The sequence below is a fragment of the Brassica napus genome, chromosome C6, assembly GCF_020379485.1.
Source record: "Brassica napus cultivar Da-Ae chromosome C6, Da-Ae, whole genome shotgun sequence".
Taxonomy (NCBI): Eukaryota; Viridiplantae; Streptophyta; class Magnoliopsida; order Brassicales; family Brassicaceae; genus Brassica; species Brassica napus.
Window position 1 is genome coordinate 23,747,301 of NC_063449.1, and position 18,161 is coordinate 23,765,461.

The following is an 18,161-nucleotide window of genomic DNA, read 5'->3' on the forward strand; positions in this document are numbered from 1 at the left end:
GCACAGAGTTATCCCGTAAAAGATCTCACGTTGTGAAACATGTACACAAAGGGAAACTCATTAGGCTTAATTGTCCCAAGCACCACGACCTTATAGTATGGTCATGAGGGGGAGAGAGGATAAACCCATGATCAATACTACAAGTTCGTGTACCACTATGGTCTAAGACCATGTTATATGGCTCGATCATTACTCGGCCATAAAGGACCATTCCTCGGCCGTAGAGGCCATGATACAAACGGCCAAACCAAAGAGGCCATTACCCGGCTAAAGAGAGCATAAACGGCTCGGCCGTGACTTGGTCGTGACTTGGCCGCATAGTGCAGGCTTGGCCGCACACGTTCCATTACCTATAAAAGGTCCGGCCATGTAAGCCATTATCTATAAGACTAAGATTCTAAAGTCTATAAGCTTGGTGACATTATGAATTGACATGTATAAAAATGATAATATGCATCAGGCCATCTAAGTGAGCATAGATATTCCCATCTCAGATTGAATACGAGTCATAAAACCAGACATACACCATCTTAAGAGATTTTGAATAAACCACCACATACATACATGTGCCGTCTAAGATGGAACCTCAGAAGAGGATTGGGAATATATAAGAATAAGATCTTCTCCACGAAATCAAAAGGACCGAGAGCCAAAACATGGGTGATCAAATAGTGGCCAAGTACGGATCGTATGAAACAAATGAATCCGAATATTAAAGGAGAAAGATTATAAGCTGGATAAAGAATGTTAAAAGTACGAATGGTTTTTACCATCACTGTCTTGGCAAAGATCCTCGGACTATACATTATGATTTAAGACGTCCAAAGAAAGATTATATAAAGCTAGCTAATTGAGAAGCTAATCGAAATGCCAGACACTGACCCGAGAAATGACAACCAGCTTAGCACCAAATGAATGTCCTAGAAGAGACATAGTCAAGTTGCTATAGAGTCTATACGAGATAGACCAAGTGTTCCATAAGATAAAGGAATCTCGGATAGAAAAATGGTGCATAGAATACAGATCCGAGATTATAAGAGAAACCATACCAGACATTGAGAAAAGGCTGCGCAGCTACACATCTAAGGTACCAAACCATGTAGTCTTGGGACGCCAAGCTACTAGGTAATAAATGTCCTGGATAATAAGATCTCAAATCTATAGATCATGTCTGGAACATAATGGAACCACATGAAAGTGTCAACACACACACATTTGTATAAAGATACATAAAGTTATAGCACTTGAACATAAAGAGATGAACGAAGATCATGAACCCACGAAAGAGTACTCATACAATCATAAAGATCATAAAAGATTATATTGAAAGATAAAACGTGGAGGTTCAAAGTATCTAAAAGAGAGATGGGCGTATTGGCCATATACATATACAGAAACACCATCTGATCAACCAGTGAAATAGATTGATCTTGTGAGAAGTAAAGAAACCGTGAGAGATGTACATGATGTAAAGGTGTTCATGTCTTCCTACTTAACATCATTAGATTATAGCTTGTTACACAAGGTACTCACAGAGATCAAAGGAGCAGATTAGAAGGAGACAAACTCCTATGTGGTGGATGCTGCTACAGATTTTCGAAATTGAAAATGGTCTGGTCATAAGAAAGAAATTAAATACAATGATGTAGTAAGCAGCATATGGATCACTGGATAAGATGAAATAAGAAAGAAATTAAATATAATGATGTAGTAAGCAGCATATGGATCACTGGATAAGATGAAAGAACAACTTCGTTCCTAAGTTGATTCATGGACTGAAACCTAAAGCAACTGCATATAGTATGAAAAAGAAATTGATCACGCATGTTCATTGATTTTGGAGTTGTATAAAAGACAATCCAATACAGTCCATATATTTGAAATTCCTTGTGATTATACTAAACCTAAAAGAGGTTAATAGGCATAGAATAAATCTATGTGGGTGTCCGACCAAAAGCGTCCGACCCCTACCCTTCAAAAATAAAGATGTTCGACTCTGTCCATCTAAGGGCGTCCGACTCTTCAGCAAAGAACGTCTGACTCTTCTACTAGACGCGTCCGGCTTTTAAGACTAAAAGACGTCTGGCCCTTCTTCTTGATCACGGGCCAGTAGAGACAAAAGATCAACCGGATACAAATGTATTGTAGTCCATAAGCTTGTGAGAGCCGAGATCTATGACCTAATAATATATATTTCAGTGTGTGATATAATCCACAGCAACAGAGGTCATGAGACACCATCAAGAGATGGATAAAGGACTACGATGTCCGAGATAGATATGGTACTGCCTAAAGGCAAAGAAATCGATGTCCACATCCATGAGAGTGTTCGGCCGCAGAGCCATAATAAGAGATTATAAACTCACAGCAATGATTATTGATCTTGAACACTCATGAGACAAGTAGTGGACATGTATAGACGAGGTTTATGACCCAGACATGGATCGGCCAGATCGAGACATAGGTTCACGATAACTATGTCTAGTACATTGTTCATAAGTACTTATTTCGTCCGACCAAAGTAAAGAGTTAACAGTAGACGATCACGTCTAGACTATGGACACATGCAAACACGATTTGCAAAGACCCAATAGTGATCCCCGAGAACAATATGATTCACATTATTTAGCACACATGCTTTACCGGGACACTCAATGTCAAAGGACATGAGAAACGACCTAAGAAGTCGAAGTGGTCTAATTACGGTTCAGTAATGATACTGGCCGATTACTCACATCCTATACATACAGGAAATATCACGCACCAAGATGCGTAGAATGTAGAACCTACATTGAGGTTCACATCAGGGGGAGTAGTGCGTGTTGTACTCTTTTTCTTTCATCATGGTTTTGTCCCACTGGGTTTTCCTGATATGGTTTTAATGAGGCAACATGAAGCGTACTACAGATCTTGTATGGTTATGGCATCCAAGGGGGAGTGTTATAAATCATGGAGTGGATTGCCATTAACCAGGCTCGGTCCGAGACCGGCCCAATACTTAGAAGATGGAGAGATGGCCGAAGCCTAGAGAGAGGAGAGAGAGAGCCGACTTCAGGAGAGAGAAAGACGGCCATAAAGCTTGGAGAAAAGGAAACTCTTTCCTTTTCCTAGTAGATGTAATCTTTTCATTATTATGTATTAGTAGTTTTCCTAATTCTAGTAAGTTTAGGTTTAGGATACTTTCCATTTATCTTTATCTTGTAATCTTTATATAAAGGAACTCCTTTTATCATTAATAATAACACAGAAATATTCGGTTTCTAAAACTCTCAATTTACAACATATAGGGCCTTAAAAAAAAAAAATTCCCAAGGGCCCTTGTATATATTAAGCCGGCCCGGGATGGATCACCTGGTTAACATTAAATCGTAAAGACAAATTATTGTCGCTCTTACGAATACACATTCCTAACAACTTAGATAATTTAATCCTAAACGGTTTGCGTACATAATTTCCCCATCAAACTGATCAATTACTTTAGAGGTTTTAGAACAAATGTAGTATAAGGTTAATTGGACCGTCCATTCCAAATGTTTCGTTTTAAAAAATCTAATAATTAGAAACGAGTGGTAGATTAGATCCCAAGTTGACCTAAAGAAGAGATCCCAAGTGGCTCTTTATTGTATCAACACGGTACGTTTTTCCTTTTCCGACTAATCCACACGGTGTAAAGTTTGACTGACCCATCTAACGAGTTTTTACTTTTGCTTGACACTATCAACGATAAAAAAATTTAGCTGAAAGGTCTTTTAAAAAAAAATTTAGCTGAATTTTTTTCTTCTTAATCTCATTTAATATTCTACAATCAAGTTAAATAAAATTAATTATTTTACTATGAATATTATTTGACAAGGTAAATACGTTATTTTAACAGTTCTGAGAAATATAATCATTTTAGGCTGTCTTTTTTAACAGTTCCTGTATTTACTCTACTTTAATTACTTATCATTTTTTTAGCAACTTTTAATTACTTATGATTCATATCCTTTTGCTGGTAAGAAAAAAAGAGAGGTAATTAACTGCTTCTGTAACATTAAATTAAAATAGTATATGTATCAAACAAGTGACACCACCATGACGACATTTAATCACTAGTATAAAATTTGATCGTGGTTTAGTGGGTTACGTGTACAAATATTCGATTTTTCAGCAGCGTCGTCTCTGTTTCCATCTTCTTTCTCTTTCTTCTCCCTTCCCGATTTCATCGTTAATTGGTAAAGAAAAAAAGTCAGTGAATCATCTCTCTTCTTCTTCTTCTTCTCTCAAGAACAGGTAAACATAACCTCTCTCCTCCTCTCCTTATTTCTCTCACCTCTTCTCTGTCTTCTCGCTCTTTTATAAACTTTCCATCTCATTCTTTTCCTTTTCATCTCTGTTTGGTTGCCGAGAAAGCGGAGGAAAATTTTCTTCGCTTTTTTATTACCGATCTTTCTGTTTTTTTTCTTTTGTTCTGTTTCTCTCGGTGACCAGATTCCTGTTCGTGTCATGTTCTCTCTTTTTAATTCTGCAGATTCGTTAACTTTTATTGAATCTATTGTTTTTTCTCTCCCCAGGTTTTCGGTTTAAAGCCTCGAAATTCTCTATGGCGGAAGAGCATCGATGTCAGACGCCGGAAGGCCACCGTCTCTGTGCTAACAACTGCGGCTTCCTCGGCAGCTCCGCCACCATGAATCTATGCTCCAACTGCTACGGCGATCTCTGCCTTAAGCAACAGCAAGCTTCCATGAAATCCACCGTCGAATCCTCTCTCTCCGCCGTATCTCCTCCGTCGTCAGAGATCGGTTCTATGCAATCCACCGTTGAATCCTCTCTCTCCGACGTATCTCCTCCATCATCGGAGACCATTTCCATCTCTTCTCCAATGATCCAGCCTCTCGTTCGAAACCCATCAGCTGAACTGGAGGTAACGGCGAAGAACGTTCCGAAGACGGTGACTCCGCCGCCGGAGCAGCAGCAGAAACGGCCGAATCGGTGCACGACGTGTAGGAAACGGGTCGGGTTGACTGGGTTCAAGTGCCGGTGCGGAACGACTTTTTGCGGGGCTCACAGGTACCCGGAGGTCCATGGATGCACCTTCGATTTCAAATCGGCCGGTCGCGAAGAGATCGCCAAGGCGAACCCACTCGTCAAAGCGGCGAAGCTTCAGAAGATTTGATCGCCGCCGTTCGATGCGTTGACTTTTAAACCATCATTTGAACGCGTTTGTCTCCCCCAGAAATGGTGTTAGATTGATCTCAGCCGTTCATGATGTGTCATTATGTAAAAGATATGTACTACGAAGGACACGTGTCACGTGACGTTTTCCTCATCTTCCCAATTAATTTTCTTTTCCCCTTAAAGAAATAAGATTATTCGCGTTGGCTTTTCTCTCCGGCAAAGTGTGGCTTTTGCGTGTAGAAAATTATTTAGACAAAAAATATATAAATTTTATTACTCCATAATTTTAAGTCTTTGAACTAAAATATGATAATCTTACAAAGCCTAAATGTTATAGATTCTAACATTAGTGCTATGTGGATGTGGAATGTCTTATAGGCTACTAGGGGTTTTCATGCGCTATACGCAAAAATAATATTTTTTAACATAACATTGATTATTTTGATTTATATTTCAACATTATTAATTTATATTTTAACTTCAATAGCTATAAAAAATCATAAATTTATTTTTGTAATCTTATTTTTTTGATTTGGTATAATTATTTAAATTTGATTTGATTTAATTTTTAATAAAGATAAAATTAGATTTTATAAAAATAGTTTTAATTATATTATTGTGTTTAATAATTATTTATTTTAAATATATATATATATATCTTCCCATCTAATTTTAAATATATATATATATATATATATATATTTACATATAAATATAAATTCTAATAAATTTAAGATTTTGTTTATTTTAGTTAAATTGAAAAATCTTTTTGTTAATTTAAATGATGAAGATGAACAGATAAATTTAAATAATGTTTAAATATTTAACTATCAAATTTTTTTTTGATTAGTGTTACTTTATTTAGTTTATTTTTATTAATGTGAGATACATATATACATATATATTATTATTTTAATTGTGATATATGAATTATTAATATATTTAATAATTTACCATAAATAAATATTTATTATGAAAAATTGACATTAATGATGATATATGAGTTATTTTTATTACCATATTTAAAATCTCTGCAAAAAAATTTAAATTTTTATAAGGAAATTTTACATCTCACAATTAATATGATATCATAACACTATTTTCTAAAACCATGTCATCTATTTTAAATGTCATTTCATCTTTTTTCAGCGAAAATAATTTTATTGAAAATATGTGTATAAATTATTTCGCAAATATAGTCTAGGGTATATGATTCCCCACCTCCAATGAGCATTACATTGGTAAGAATGTTGTCACTAGTCAAACAAAAGAAGACTCCTAGCCTTAATGTTTTTAATACAATATAATCCCTTTAAATTAATACTTTATAAATTAATATACACTATAAATCTCTATAAAATAATATAATTTTATAGTTTTAAATTGATTTTTTGATTTAATTAGTATATCGATAAATTAATATCTCTATAAATTAATAAAAAAATTATAGTTTTGGTGTAGTCCTAATATTATTAATTTATAGAAATTTCACTAATTTATAGAGGTTTCACTGTATACTAACGTACGGTCAAATTCCCAAATACACTTTTAAAGATTTTAAAAATGTATAACCTTTAAGTCACCAATCCTACATATAAAGGATGGAGGGAGTTCTTCATTGCCTGTGATAAATTTATTATCATGAAACGATATGAGAATATTGACACGTACAATTAATTATATATATATAGTATTTTGTAAAAATGGTTGAAAATAGTTATAATATTTTCTTTCATATATAAAATTATAGTTTTGACTTTAAACCTCTCAGAAATTACGAGTTTGTGACCAACCATTGCTACTATTATGTGATAGCTCCATATGTGAACAACATGTTATGTTGAAAATAAAAAAGTTATGTTGAAACGGAACTTATTTTCACATATGGAGCTGTGAGCTAACAAACAACCTAAGTTGAAACGTAATTTAATGTTCAAAATTTGAATTCGACAGGATCTAAAGAATTCTATGTTATGAGCTGCGAGCTAACCGAAAATTAAGATTATTTTACCAAGTACGAAGCCACGTAAAGAAGAGAAGAGTAATGTTTGATGTTTTTTTTTTTTCCTTAAAAGAGTAATGTTTTAAGGTAAGGGGATTTAGAGTTCATTTCTAAAGTGATTAAGAATACAATGTGATGATGACGTAGAGCTTTCGAACCATACTTCATCCGCAATAACTGAGAAGTTATCGTTGTTTCTATGCCACGACCAGTGTGCTCGTTTCTTGTCTATAACTCTCAATCTCCCATGTCCAAAACTCGATTCACGGAATGCCGACAACGGTGAACGAGGGTTATTAAACCTGTAAATTTTTTGTTTATTCAGTTCAGTTAACCAACTTTTTAAAAGAAACATAAACCACTGCATTTTGGCCCGAAAAAATAGTAAATGAATAATGGGACATGACATACTTATATGCCAGCCCTTCTCGATTGCCACCGTCACCGATGGTTATGTGCATTGGTCCACATGGGTCGGCCTTGTGGTTGTATACCGGCCTCTTGCATCAGTCATAATTTGGAATCAATAGAGTGAAAAAATCTTGTTAAATAGTATTTAAATATACATAACTAAGTAAATAATCATTTCAAGTAACAAATAAATTCATTACGTACGTACAAGTTGATTTAACTTAAAACATGTGGCATGGCAATTGACAAATTCATCTGATTTTAGCCGTTAAGTTTGCAGAATTATGTGATTTATAAATTTCGTTGCATTAGAATTGTATTTCAATTGAGGAAAAGGTTAACAAAGATGGTACTTACGAAACGTTCGTAGGTATGAATGTGGCCGGCAAAAACAATGTCGACTTGAGCACGATAAAGTAAACCCTCCATGGCCTTTCTCATTTTCTCCCCTTCACCTTCATGCGCCTTGTTTGTACTGTACCATGGCGTGTGCATCACCGCCACCAACCACGGCGTTCTTTTACGGTCAATCTCCCTCGCACAAAAATAATAATCTAATTTCAAGAACTAAAGAAATAGTCGAAACATTTATTTTAATGGAGATTATATCCAAACAAATTCCCGGAATATGTAGCAATTATGTGAGTTTTGCATTGACTATTTGAACTGTTGTTAACAAATAGTGAGAACTTAATTAGACCCATATATATATGAAACATGTATTTTCCAAGTATATATAATGTACAAGTTACCTTTCTTAAATCTTCACGGAGCCACCGGTACTGATCAGAGTGGGAGTCATAGTGGGTGTAAGAACCAATCATAACAATGTGGACACCGGCTGCATCAAAAGAGTAGTAAAGGTTGGAGTGAGAGAGGCTTTCAGCGTGAGGCATAAGCCATCGGGCATTGTATGCTTTAAAGCTTATATGTTCTTCAATGATCCGGGCAGACTCGATCTCGTGGTTTCCCTCGGTGACCATCCATGGGCGAGTGCTAGCCAGGTTCTCCAGGAGACGGCCAAAAGAGTCCCATAGTGGCTGGTGGTTGTCTGCGTAGGAGAGATCACCGGGAAGTAGGAAGACATCGAAGTCCCGTTTTGTAATCTGATCTAATGTTTTCACCGTCCAATCAGTTTGCCCAAGGTCACCTTGAATTTCAGAACAAAAACTTGTCTTACGTAAGTACACTAGCTAGAAACCCGGTTTTTAACATGCATGAACCAGAACCAAGCATATATTAACCAAATATGTCAAAAATAGATCAATCTCTATCCAAGCTATCATTGATGGTGTGTTTCATGAGTTGAATTCAACTCAAAAGATGTATTATCTATAATAAATGATTTGAGGTTGTGGTTTTTGTTACTTTTTGTTGCGTAACCACTTGTATTCAAGTCCACATAATGTATGGTGTTGAGAACAAAATGAATCAAACTATTTGATATGATGCATCTCAAAATAGTTCTTAATATGTTTGATATGCAAATGATTTTTTGTTAATAACTGATATAAAATTTATATGTATACGAATGAGTTAACTAAACTAATTTAATGATTAATAGATTATTATAGTACATCTAAGTGAATGAGTAAAGTTACAATTATTGTATGAGGCAGCCATACATTAGGAATCAAAATTATGTAAATCATTGATTATATATATGATCGTTGGAAACAAATCTCAACTAAACCACAATACTAAATTTTGGAACCAGAGGCAATTCATGCACGTATAATCCATTTCGAAACCCCTAAAAATATTGATAACGGGCAGCCAAAAACAAAAGATAAGTCATGTATAACTTTAAAGCTTGGGATTTGGCGTATACTTTAACTCCAACGGGAAAGTTGTGGACATGTATAAAAAGTGGAATACAAGTAACGTCCTGCACGGTTTGCGCGTTATTGCATAAACATATATAGTCCAGTTTTTTTTTTTTGTCACAGAAGTCCAGTTTTAATATCTTTTAATAAGCATAAAGTTTTAAATATATATGGTTACACATGGAAAACTTCCGGTGGGCTAATGTCGTATATGTTCTACTTCAATTTTGGTTATGTCTTTTAGGACAAATGTGGTTAACGACAGTAAATCTAGTATATCTAATCCTATTTTTATTTCTTAAAAAATAACTAAAATTTAACAGCCGGACTAAGTTACCCGGCTAGTGACATGATTGAACAAACCAACTTTATTGGTTCTGTTTTTAACCGTTTGTCCTATCAGAGAACTTTTGCAGCTAAAACCATTTTTGTCAAAACATGTTTAAAATGTAAAGTTACCATCTCTCGATGTAGCCTTGAACTTATAGGAATTTAGACTTTCCGATAAAAATAAATGACATGAAAATGCGATAACTGAAGAAAAGAGAGTTAATGATGGGGCTACTTACCAGCAACGGCAAACTCGACCGGAAAAGTGGACGGAGGAGTTCTGAAAGAATACTCTTTACCATGGCCACCACAACGGTAATAGTAAGTGGTGCTTGGCTGAAGAGGACCAATCTTGATATGGTGGATCTTGCCGGAGCTGTAGAAGAAGAATCTATAAGAAGTGGATTCTCCGGTTGTTTTTCTGTCGTACTTTTTTGAGCTTTTACCGTATTCCACCATCGATGCAACGTTCATGTCTTCTGTTATGTATGTTACTCTCATGTGATCCTTACCCGCCAATGATACGTGCACCTAAATAATTTTTAGTCAAGATTAAGTAATATGTATTAAATTTTTTCTGTGGGTGTCAACGATCAATTACTCCATCTGTTCCTAAATATAAGATTGTTACAACAATACATTGTCTTATGGAGTACGCATCTCAAACTCAGGTAATGAAATTTTAACAGGTACTAAGACACTTAAATAAACCTGTTGAGGATAGAAGTTTGGATGGCCGTGAGAGACGATGAAGTCTGCACCAGGCGGTGGGCGGGTGTAATTCGAATCATGATTATATGCTTGAGATACAAATGGAGAGAGGAAGAAGATACTGAAGCTAAGAAAGAGATCAAAGATTTTCATCTTCTTTTCAAAGGATTTAAGGTGAAGATGTAGGTGAACAAGATGTGATGAATTATTTAAATACTGAATTGATATGTGGATGTCTCAGGTTTGTTTATACAACTCGTCAAGTCACTCATTTCGTTTTTCTTTAGAGTTTTGCTTGCAGCTTTCTTTCATCTTCCAATATTGTTTAGCAACAAAAGTTCAGTAATTCAAAATAAAATAAAAATCAAAGCCAATGTTTTTAATTTAGCTCCAGCATATTTTTATGATTCAACAATTTAAGTAACTTTTATGTTCTTGTTATGAACTATTATGTGGATGTCCATTAGGCCCATAAACCCATGTTTTAGAGGATTCTGAATCTCTAATGTTGTATCCCTATATATTGTATCGTGACCTTTGGAATAATAAGAATAACCGATTTCTTCTTTCTCTCTATTCACAACAGTTCTACAATAATAGAAATATGTTGATATATATAACCGGTGTGGTAACTTACTCATGAAAGTGTAAGTATACATATCAGAGTCTGATAATCAGACATCCATCAGTCCTCCTACAAGCTTAACCATTGTTGGATCCTCCTAAGACAAAAGCAAGAAATACCTAAACAGAAACTCCCTATACATTCTTAAATACAACAAAATTAAAAATGCCTTATAAGAAAGTAAGTTATAACTGAGTTATGATTTGTTTGTATACCATGGTGGTTGAATGGAATGTAAATGATAGAAAGATAGATTAGTGAAGAGTCTGAAGACTATTAAACCAACCCAAAAAGTTTAGGAAGCGTAGACAACAAATAAAGAGAAAGGAAAATAGGTTTTGAGAAGGGGTGGTAGCCGTAATTCCTAAGATCACCCTTAACGGTATCATCTCCTAAAAGATGTTCTCAGCGGGTTATTAATATTTTAAGATAATTTTTAAATTTTATTAAATTTTATTTTCTTTTGAATAATTCAACCAATTATACTGAAACATATGGCAAATGGGTATGCTGAAAGGTACTCTAAATGTCTCATATGAGATACTACATTGTCCCTCTGCTAATTTCTTTTATTTTTGTTGAAAGGTACTCTAACAACTCTGTTTAGAAACTGCTGTTGGAACTGCTATAAGCAGGGTCGGCTTAAACATTGACTGCCCCCGGGATAAATTTTTTTAATTCATTATAAATGATTAAAAATAATATTTTAGGACCCTTACTAGAAAACCAAAAATAAATTAGACCCTTTCTATAGTTAACTTTGTTTGATTTTGGGATGAGCCATGGACCATTGCACTGCTGGCTCTCCCTCTTGAGCCGGCTCTGGCTATAAGGCTACTTTAATTTTATTTTGTCTCTAGCTTATGGTAGTTTTAGGCTTTTCCGTCTTCTATGTTTTCAGCAAACTTGTAAAGGGTATACATAGTTAAGTCATATCAGTTATATTTACATTAATAAATCAAATACTTTCATGAACATGGCCGGCAAAGCGATATCGACTCATACACTAAAGAGCAAAAATTCCATTAGGCTATGTGCTATTATAACTGATATGACTTTAAGACTATGCATACCTTTTAGTTTGGATATAGTTTAGGTTTCTTTGGATTTGGTTGGTATATAGTACCACATTGCAAGCCTGGTTGAACGTTTCTAAATTTGGATTTGACTTTATCTCGGGTTGTGATTATCCAATTTTATTCAAAAGTATATACTTTAGTTCACAAAATTTGTAAATTTATACTAACAAAGACTTGATGAAGTGATTTAAAAATGATTTGTTAAGATAAAGAAAACATAAATAAATTAATATTAACAACTAATATTCTATAAATACGTAAAAATATTATTTAAACTTAAAAAAAAAAAACAGTCGTAAAATTTCAGAAGCAACTACGTAATCTAACATCAAATGCATTTCAATATTTGATAAAATACAAGATATGCGTTAAGGGAAGGGTTATTGGTAGAGGAATTCTACAGGAATTATAAAATTTAGAGATTTCATTATCATTGGTTTATGAATTTTTAAAATCTTAGTAAAATCTTTTGTTTTGGGATGAAGAATTTTAAATTTCATTCAAATCTTTTGTCATTGAAAAAGTTTACTTATCATTGATTTAGCAATTCTATTAAAATCTCCTATATATTAATCATGGAGCATTACAACATGTTTTCATAGCCACGTGTCTTCACTAGAATGATTCTTAGAATCATAAGAAAAATAAATTGGTCTATATAAATATATATTATACTTTTTATTAAACTAACTATCAAATTGATTAGTAACGTACAAAATAATATTCTCAATTCTTTCCTTAAATAAAAGCTACAAAATTAACTAATACAATTAACATATATATGACCATTAATGATTATGAATAATACATATTGATAACAATTTTTGTATTATATCTCTTTTTTGTTTAATTTTATATTATTAAAAAAAAATTAAACAATAACATTAAGCATGTATTAAAAATAGAGTTTTTCTTATATGTTATATTTTGAATTTTTATAACGACTATAAATTACAAAAAATGATAAAAGTATCACACTGAAAATTTAGTGATCAATGGTTAATTTTTTTTTGTTCAAGCAAGATACAAATGAACATAAATCGTATAAATATGAAGTCTCATTAATAAATATTCATATTATATATATATATATATATATATATATATATATATATATATATATCATTTAAATTAAATTATATACTATATAAAAATATATAAATATGTTAATTTCAAAATTTGCATTAAAAAATTATTGAGATCTTAATATTTTAATTTTGAAATTAGTATTGAAAAAAAATTCTCACATTATAAATTTTGTGATTAACGGTTTAAATTTTTGTTACAACAAATATACAAATGTTAATAAAATCATATGAGTAGGAAATCTCGATAATAAATATTTATATTAAAATATTATATATATATATATATATGTCAATATCATTAAAGTTTAATTAGATACCATATAAAGTAAATAAGTGATTGTTTTGATTTATTTACCATGATTGTAAATAAACAAAAAGCATTGGTTTTGATTTATGTGCGTACTCTAATGTATATACTGTTATGTCATGCTTTTATGTATACAAATTATTTTTAAATAGGTAGTTTCTAATATGTTATTTGATCCTGACAATCCCAAAAATACACTTCTTCAAATCGAAGTGATTTTTAATATTGGAAACACTATATATTGCTTCATTCAAATTAAATAAGTTAGTCTTGATTTTTATTTCAAAAAAGCTTTTAACGAAATATGATGACAAGATTTCAATCACCTCCTTTTGAGTTTGCTCGAAAAATGAGATATTTGATTATTTGTCTAATATTTGCTTCTCCCTAATACCCTATCTAGCTATTATAATTGTAAGAATGAGAGATTTGAACTATTTATTTTAAGTTTTCTGGTTTATCATTTAGTAAATCAAACAGTTCTTAGTTTATACATAGTTTACATATAATAGAATGGTAAAATATTATATATATATATATATTTTGTTTTTATTGGTATATTCTTAAGTAACTAAATCTCAAATGGGTAGGTTAATAAAATAAGTAATTTGTTTTGTTGTTCTAGAATTGGCTAATTTTTAGACCGAAATGGTGAATATATACTAGACATACATTTATATTTCGAGTCTTCACTTATATTCTATAACAGCTTGATATAATTGATTTGAACTCTAACCTGTGAATAGAGTTTGCTGGTGATTTTCTTCAAAATTTTAATTCTTAGATATGCATCTGGAGTGGAACTAATTTTGCAGACATCTATCTTTTTAAATTGACACTTATGTAATTCACCGAATTCACGTAAGAAGTTAAAAAGGAAACAAAACTCATATCAATGAAACAGAAATAAGAACGAAAGTAAAATATTATAGAGGTAGAAAATGAAATCATTTATGGAGAGTCAATAGTAAACAAATCGAGAGCAGAAAACCTAATCCTCTTTCGTCATTTTACAATCGATGTTGCCTATCTGGTTTTCGTTATTTGTGTCAGCCGCAAAACTTAATTTTTTTTTTGTGCATAAGAAGTCTTAAAAATAATTAAAATGAGCTGTAATATGTTAAATCAATAAAATTCTATAGAAATCAATAACACTCTAAATCTAATGGAAATCTATATAAAAATATATGTCAAAGTTTGTTACATCTATTTAACTTTTAAAATTTCGTCAACTTGTATGATCATCAATCTCCACAAAAGTTTTTGTTCCAATAACTCCCTAAACTAATATTGACTTAATTATTAATGTAGTGGATACTTATCTTAGGTACTATTGAAATATTTGAGTATTTTGAGTAATTATTCGAGATTGAATGCTGATTTAGTACAAAAAAAAAACTTTTTTTAGATTTTTAACAAAATTTAGGTTTTTCATATTTTATTCGGGTTTATAAAATTTAAAACCCCTAAAATACCATAAAACAAAAAGATCTATTTAGATGTTTATGTTGGTTAGTTCAACCCAGATTATTTCTGATTGGTTCCATTCAGATTTTCAGGTTTGATTTTTGTCAGGCCGGTCCTGAGAATCCGAGAGTTTGAAGTGATTTTGGAGGCAGTCTATTAATTTTTTATATATATATTTGAGGGTCTATGTCTGTTCACTTATTCAAAAAGTTTGGAGTCATATACAAATGTTTCACTTGGGTATGCTTGTGACCGGCCCTAATTTTTTTTTCACTCCTAATTAGGCATTTAATAATGGGGTTATTTGTAAAATAACAAAAAAAATTAAATTTTTAGGGGGTGACGATCTATTTTGCCCCTGAGAAATATCATATATCATCACATACACACAAACTTTTGACTCCGTTCTTTTTCTCCCAAATTGAAAGTTCAAATTTTATTTGCCCCAAATCCAAAAGTCCGTACTCTATTTTCCCATATCGTCGAAGTTTTTTTTGATCAATCCATACTTCCATTATACTGAAACGAGTTTAAACTCCATTACAGGAGTATACAACAAGGCCATAGCAAGCCAAACAGACAAACAAACTGACTGAATAATAGAGAGATAGCTTAAGAAAACAATTTACAAAAGAAGGCCATAAAAAATACATAACAACAATTTCATAGGCTTTTTGACAAATTGCATCCATTGTAACCCAAAGGGTCACAATCACTGCCTCAAAGGCAGGGAAATGCACTAGCTGGGAGGAAAATCCTTGCAATACCAGCAATGCTTGTTCATCCAATTCGCTCCATATATGAGGAAATATTGGGAAAATAGACTGCTCCAGACAGGAGACACCCAAGAGAAAAGTACTCGTCTCAACCGGCTTCAACAGAAGGAATATCATAGATAGTGTTTCTTCAATCTGCCACCAAGAAGAAACACACACTAACATAGCACAAAGAGCCAGATTGAACACAAGAAACAAACTGCATACTGCAGTAGAGATTGGCAATGAGGCCATATAGATGCTACTAACGAGCACAAAAGTAGAACCTAAGGAGAAAGACTCCATCGGAACATCACAAATTAAGACCAGGAGCCACATATCCAGTGCCTCCCATACAACCCATGTTTCATACCATTCAACAGAATAATGAACCGAGAGTGAAGCGCAGAGGCAAATCTGGAAGAGAACATCAGGACATGATCGAAAAGGAGACAACACTGTGCGCCGGTGGTATAACAAACTGCATCCAGCAGTACATAGACGCCCTGAGACGAAAGATGAGACACCAACAGACAAGTGATGAGTGTCTCCGCCTCTCATCTTACTCGTCAAAATTGGCGAATGAGATTCCAGATCTTGGATTTTGGGAAACGCATGGGATGAAAGGCTGGCGGCAGCGTTGAGGAAACGAAACAGAGCGAGAACAGAGGAAGCGCCGGGAGGGTCTGGTGGGTCCGGCGGAATGGTGGGAGAGAGAGATTCAAACCAAAAAAGCTTACACGGTGGTGGGTCGGGAGGAGGCCTGAAACGCGACGGGGCAGGAGCAGTCATCATCAGGAGCATGGCGGAAGAGAAGATCTGCTTCAGGAGGAGGAAGGTTGAACGGCGGAGTTGAAGCCGATGAGATCCATCAAAGCGGCGTGCATAGGGAAATGGGCCTGAGAGGTTTTTTCTTGCTTTTTTACCCATATCGTCGAAGTTATACACCGAAACACACATAGACTTGGATTAAAGCCGCTTTACTATCTATATTATTAAAAGAGAAGTAACTATTTGAAAATGTTCTTACATCATTAATTAAACTCCCTATTTTTTAACTTGACTTTTTGAGTTGCATTTATGAAATATCCTAAAACGAATAAAACTGCCTAATTTATTACTTGTTTTTTCAGTTACATTAATGAAATATGCTTAAATGAATTTAAACTTCATATTTTATTGTTTGTTTTTTTCACTTACTTTAATGAAATATCTTTAAATAAATTTAGACATACTGTCATTTAATCAACAAAAAAAACTCATGAATTATCCTTACGTGCATAATTTTAATAATGGAGATTTTAAAAAACGTGCATCATTAAAATGTTACCTAAAACATACAACACTAATATATAACATGCATCAATAAAACTAGAATTTGACTCACACAATTGTACGGATATTATTTCAGTTGATTAAATTAAAAAATATTTATTTGTTCAAAAAATATTTAAGAATGGCTATGTTTTTAAAAATTATATGGTATTATTTGCTCATAACTCAATTGTCATTTGCTAAATTGTTAGAAATAAAATTTAAGCATAATATAACTCAGTTGTCATTTGCTAAATTTATGGTTTTTATTTATATTTTTTATTATTTAATTATAATATTTTCATTTTATATTTGAAAGAGAAATGAATTTTCTTTCAAACAATATTTTTGTAAATGTATTTTTTAAATATAATTAATTTTTAAAAGGTTATTATCATTGAATATAATTATTTTTGACATAATTTGAGTTTTCGTTTACATCAAAACTTATAATATTTTAGGATAATTTTAATTTAAAATGTAATTTTCATATTTTTCAAACAAATTCTAAAAATATTTATTAAATATTTTGTTATAATTTTTAAAAATATTGAGTTGCATTTCAAATAAAAAGGTAAAGATATTAAAAATATTCTAATTAAAATATGTAAAATTTAATATAGTTTTAAGGAAATGGTCAAAAAAAAAAAAATTACACATAAAAAAAATCATGATTTTTGTTAACTGGACGGATCATTATTTATATGATATCGCAAACGAAAGAAAAATTTATGTTTTTACAATTATCTAATTAACTTTGTATACTCATTTTTTTATATATTTTTTTATATGATATCACACCTTCGTAAAAAAAATAGATAGTTTAAGATGCAAAAAAAAATATTTTACTTAATGAATATAATATAAATGAATTTTACAAATACATCATTTAATAAAATAAATAATTAAAAACTGAAAATTCATATCCGCGCAGAATCTAGTTTATTGTTAAACCGTAACCCAACGTTGCCCAACCAAAACCATGATTAAACCGAGAAGATCCCTTTAAAATACGATTAAAACCTGATTTAAACACGATTATAACCCAAATTTTAAGGGTTTAACCCAAATACAAAAAACCTAGATCCC

The 18,161-nt window shown here is 32.3% G+C and overlaps 2 protein-coding genes across 3 annotated transcripts; one reads left to right on the forward strand and one right to left on the reverse strand.

Annotated features, from left to right (window-relative positions):
- Positions 1-4,068: 4,068 nt before the first annotated feature.
- Positions 4,069-5,371, forward strand: LOC106452422 (zinc finger A20 and AN1 domain-containing stress-associated protein 6-like). Of its 2 annotated transcripts, none has more exons than XM_013894533.2 (2): positions 4,069-4,272; positions 4,554-5,371. In XM_013894533.2, exon 2 carries the CDS (start codon positions 4,583-4,585, stop codon positions 5,153-5,155), a length of 573 nt encoding a protein of 190 aa, XP_013749987.1. In that variant the 5' UTR covers positions 4,069-4,272; positions 4,554-4,582; the 3' UTR covers positions 5,156-5,371. The 2 variants fall into 2 exon arrangements, with proteins under 2 accessions (XP_013749987.1, XP_013749988.1); XM_013894534.3 differs by lacking the exon at positions 4,069-4,272 and adding an exon at positions 4,279-4,476.
- Positions 5,372-6,236: 865 nt separating this feature from the next.
- Positions 6,237-10,802, reverse strand: LOC106345449 (purple acid phosphatase 21-like). The gene is made up of 6 exons (XM_013784655.3): positions 10,438-10,802; positions 9,966-10,257; positions 8,323-8,720; positions 7,928-8,101; positions 7,571-7,659; positions 6,237-7,461 (listed from the first exon to the last, which is right to left on the reverse strand). The coding sequence occupies exons 1-6, from the start codon at positions 10,588-10,590 to the stop codon at positions 7,257-7,259; spliced, it is 1,311 nt and encodes a 436-aa protein (XP_013640109.3). The 5' UTR covers positions 10,591-10,802; the 3' UTR covers positions 6,237-7,256.
- Between the last annotated feature and the right edge of the window lie 7,359 nt (positions 10,803-18,161).

Coding starts and splice junctions, on each gene's coding strand:
- LOC106452422 (XM_013894533.2), top strand. CDS start 4,583: ATGGCGGAAGAGCATCGATGTCAGACGCCGGAAGGCCACCGTCTCTGT.
- LOC106345449 (XM_013784655.3), bottom strand. CDS start 10,590: ATGAAAATCTTTGATCTCTTTCTTAGCTTCAGTATCTTCTTCCTCTCT. Junction 10,258..10,437: donor CAAACTTCTATCCTCAACAG/GTTTATTTAAGT, acceptor AAAATTATTTAG/GTGCACGTATCATTGGCGGG. Junction 8,102..8,322: donor TCCGTGAAGATTTAAGAAAG/GTAACTTGTACA, acceptor TGTGCGAGGGAG/ATTGACCGTAAAAGAACGCC.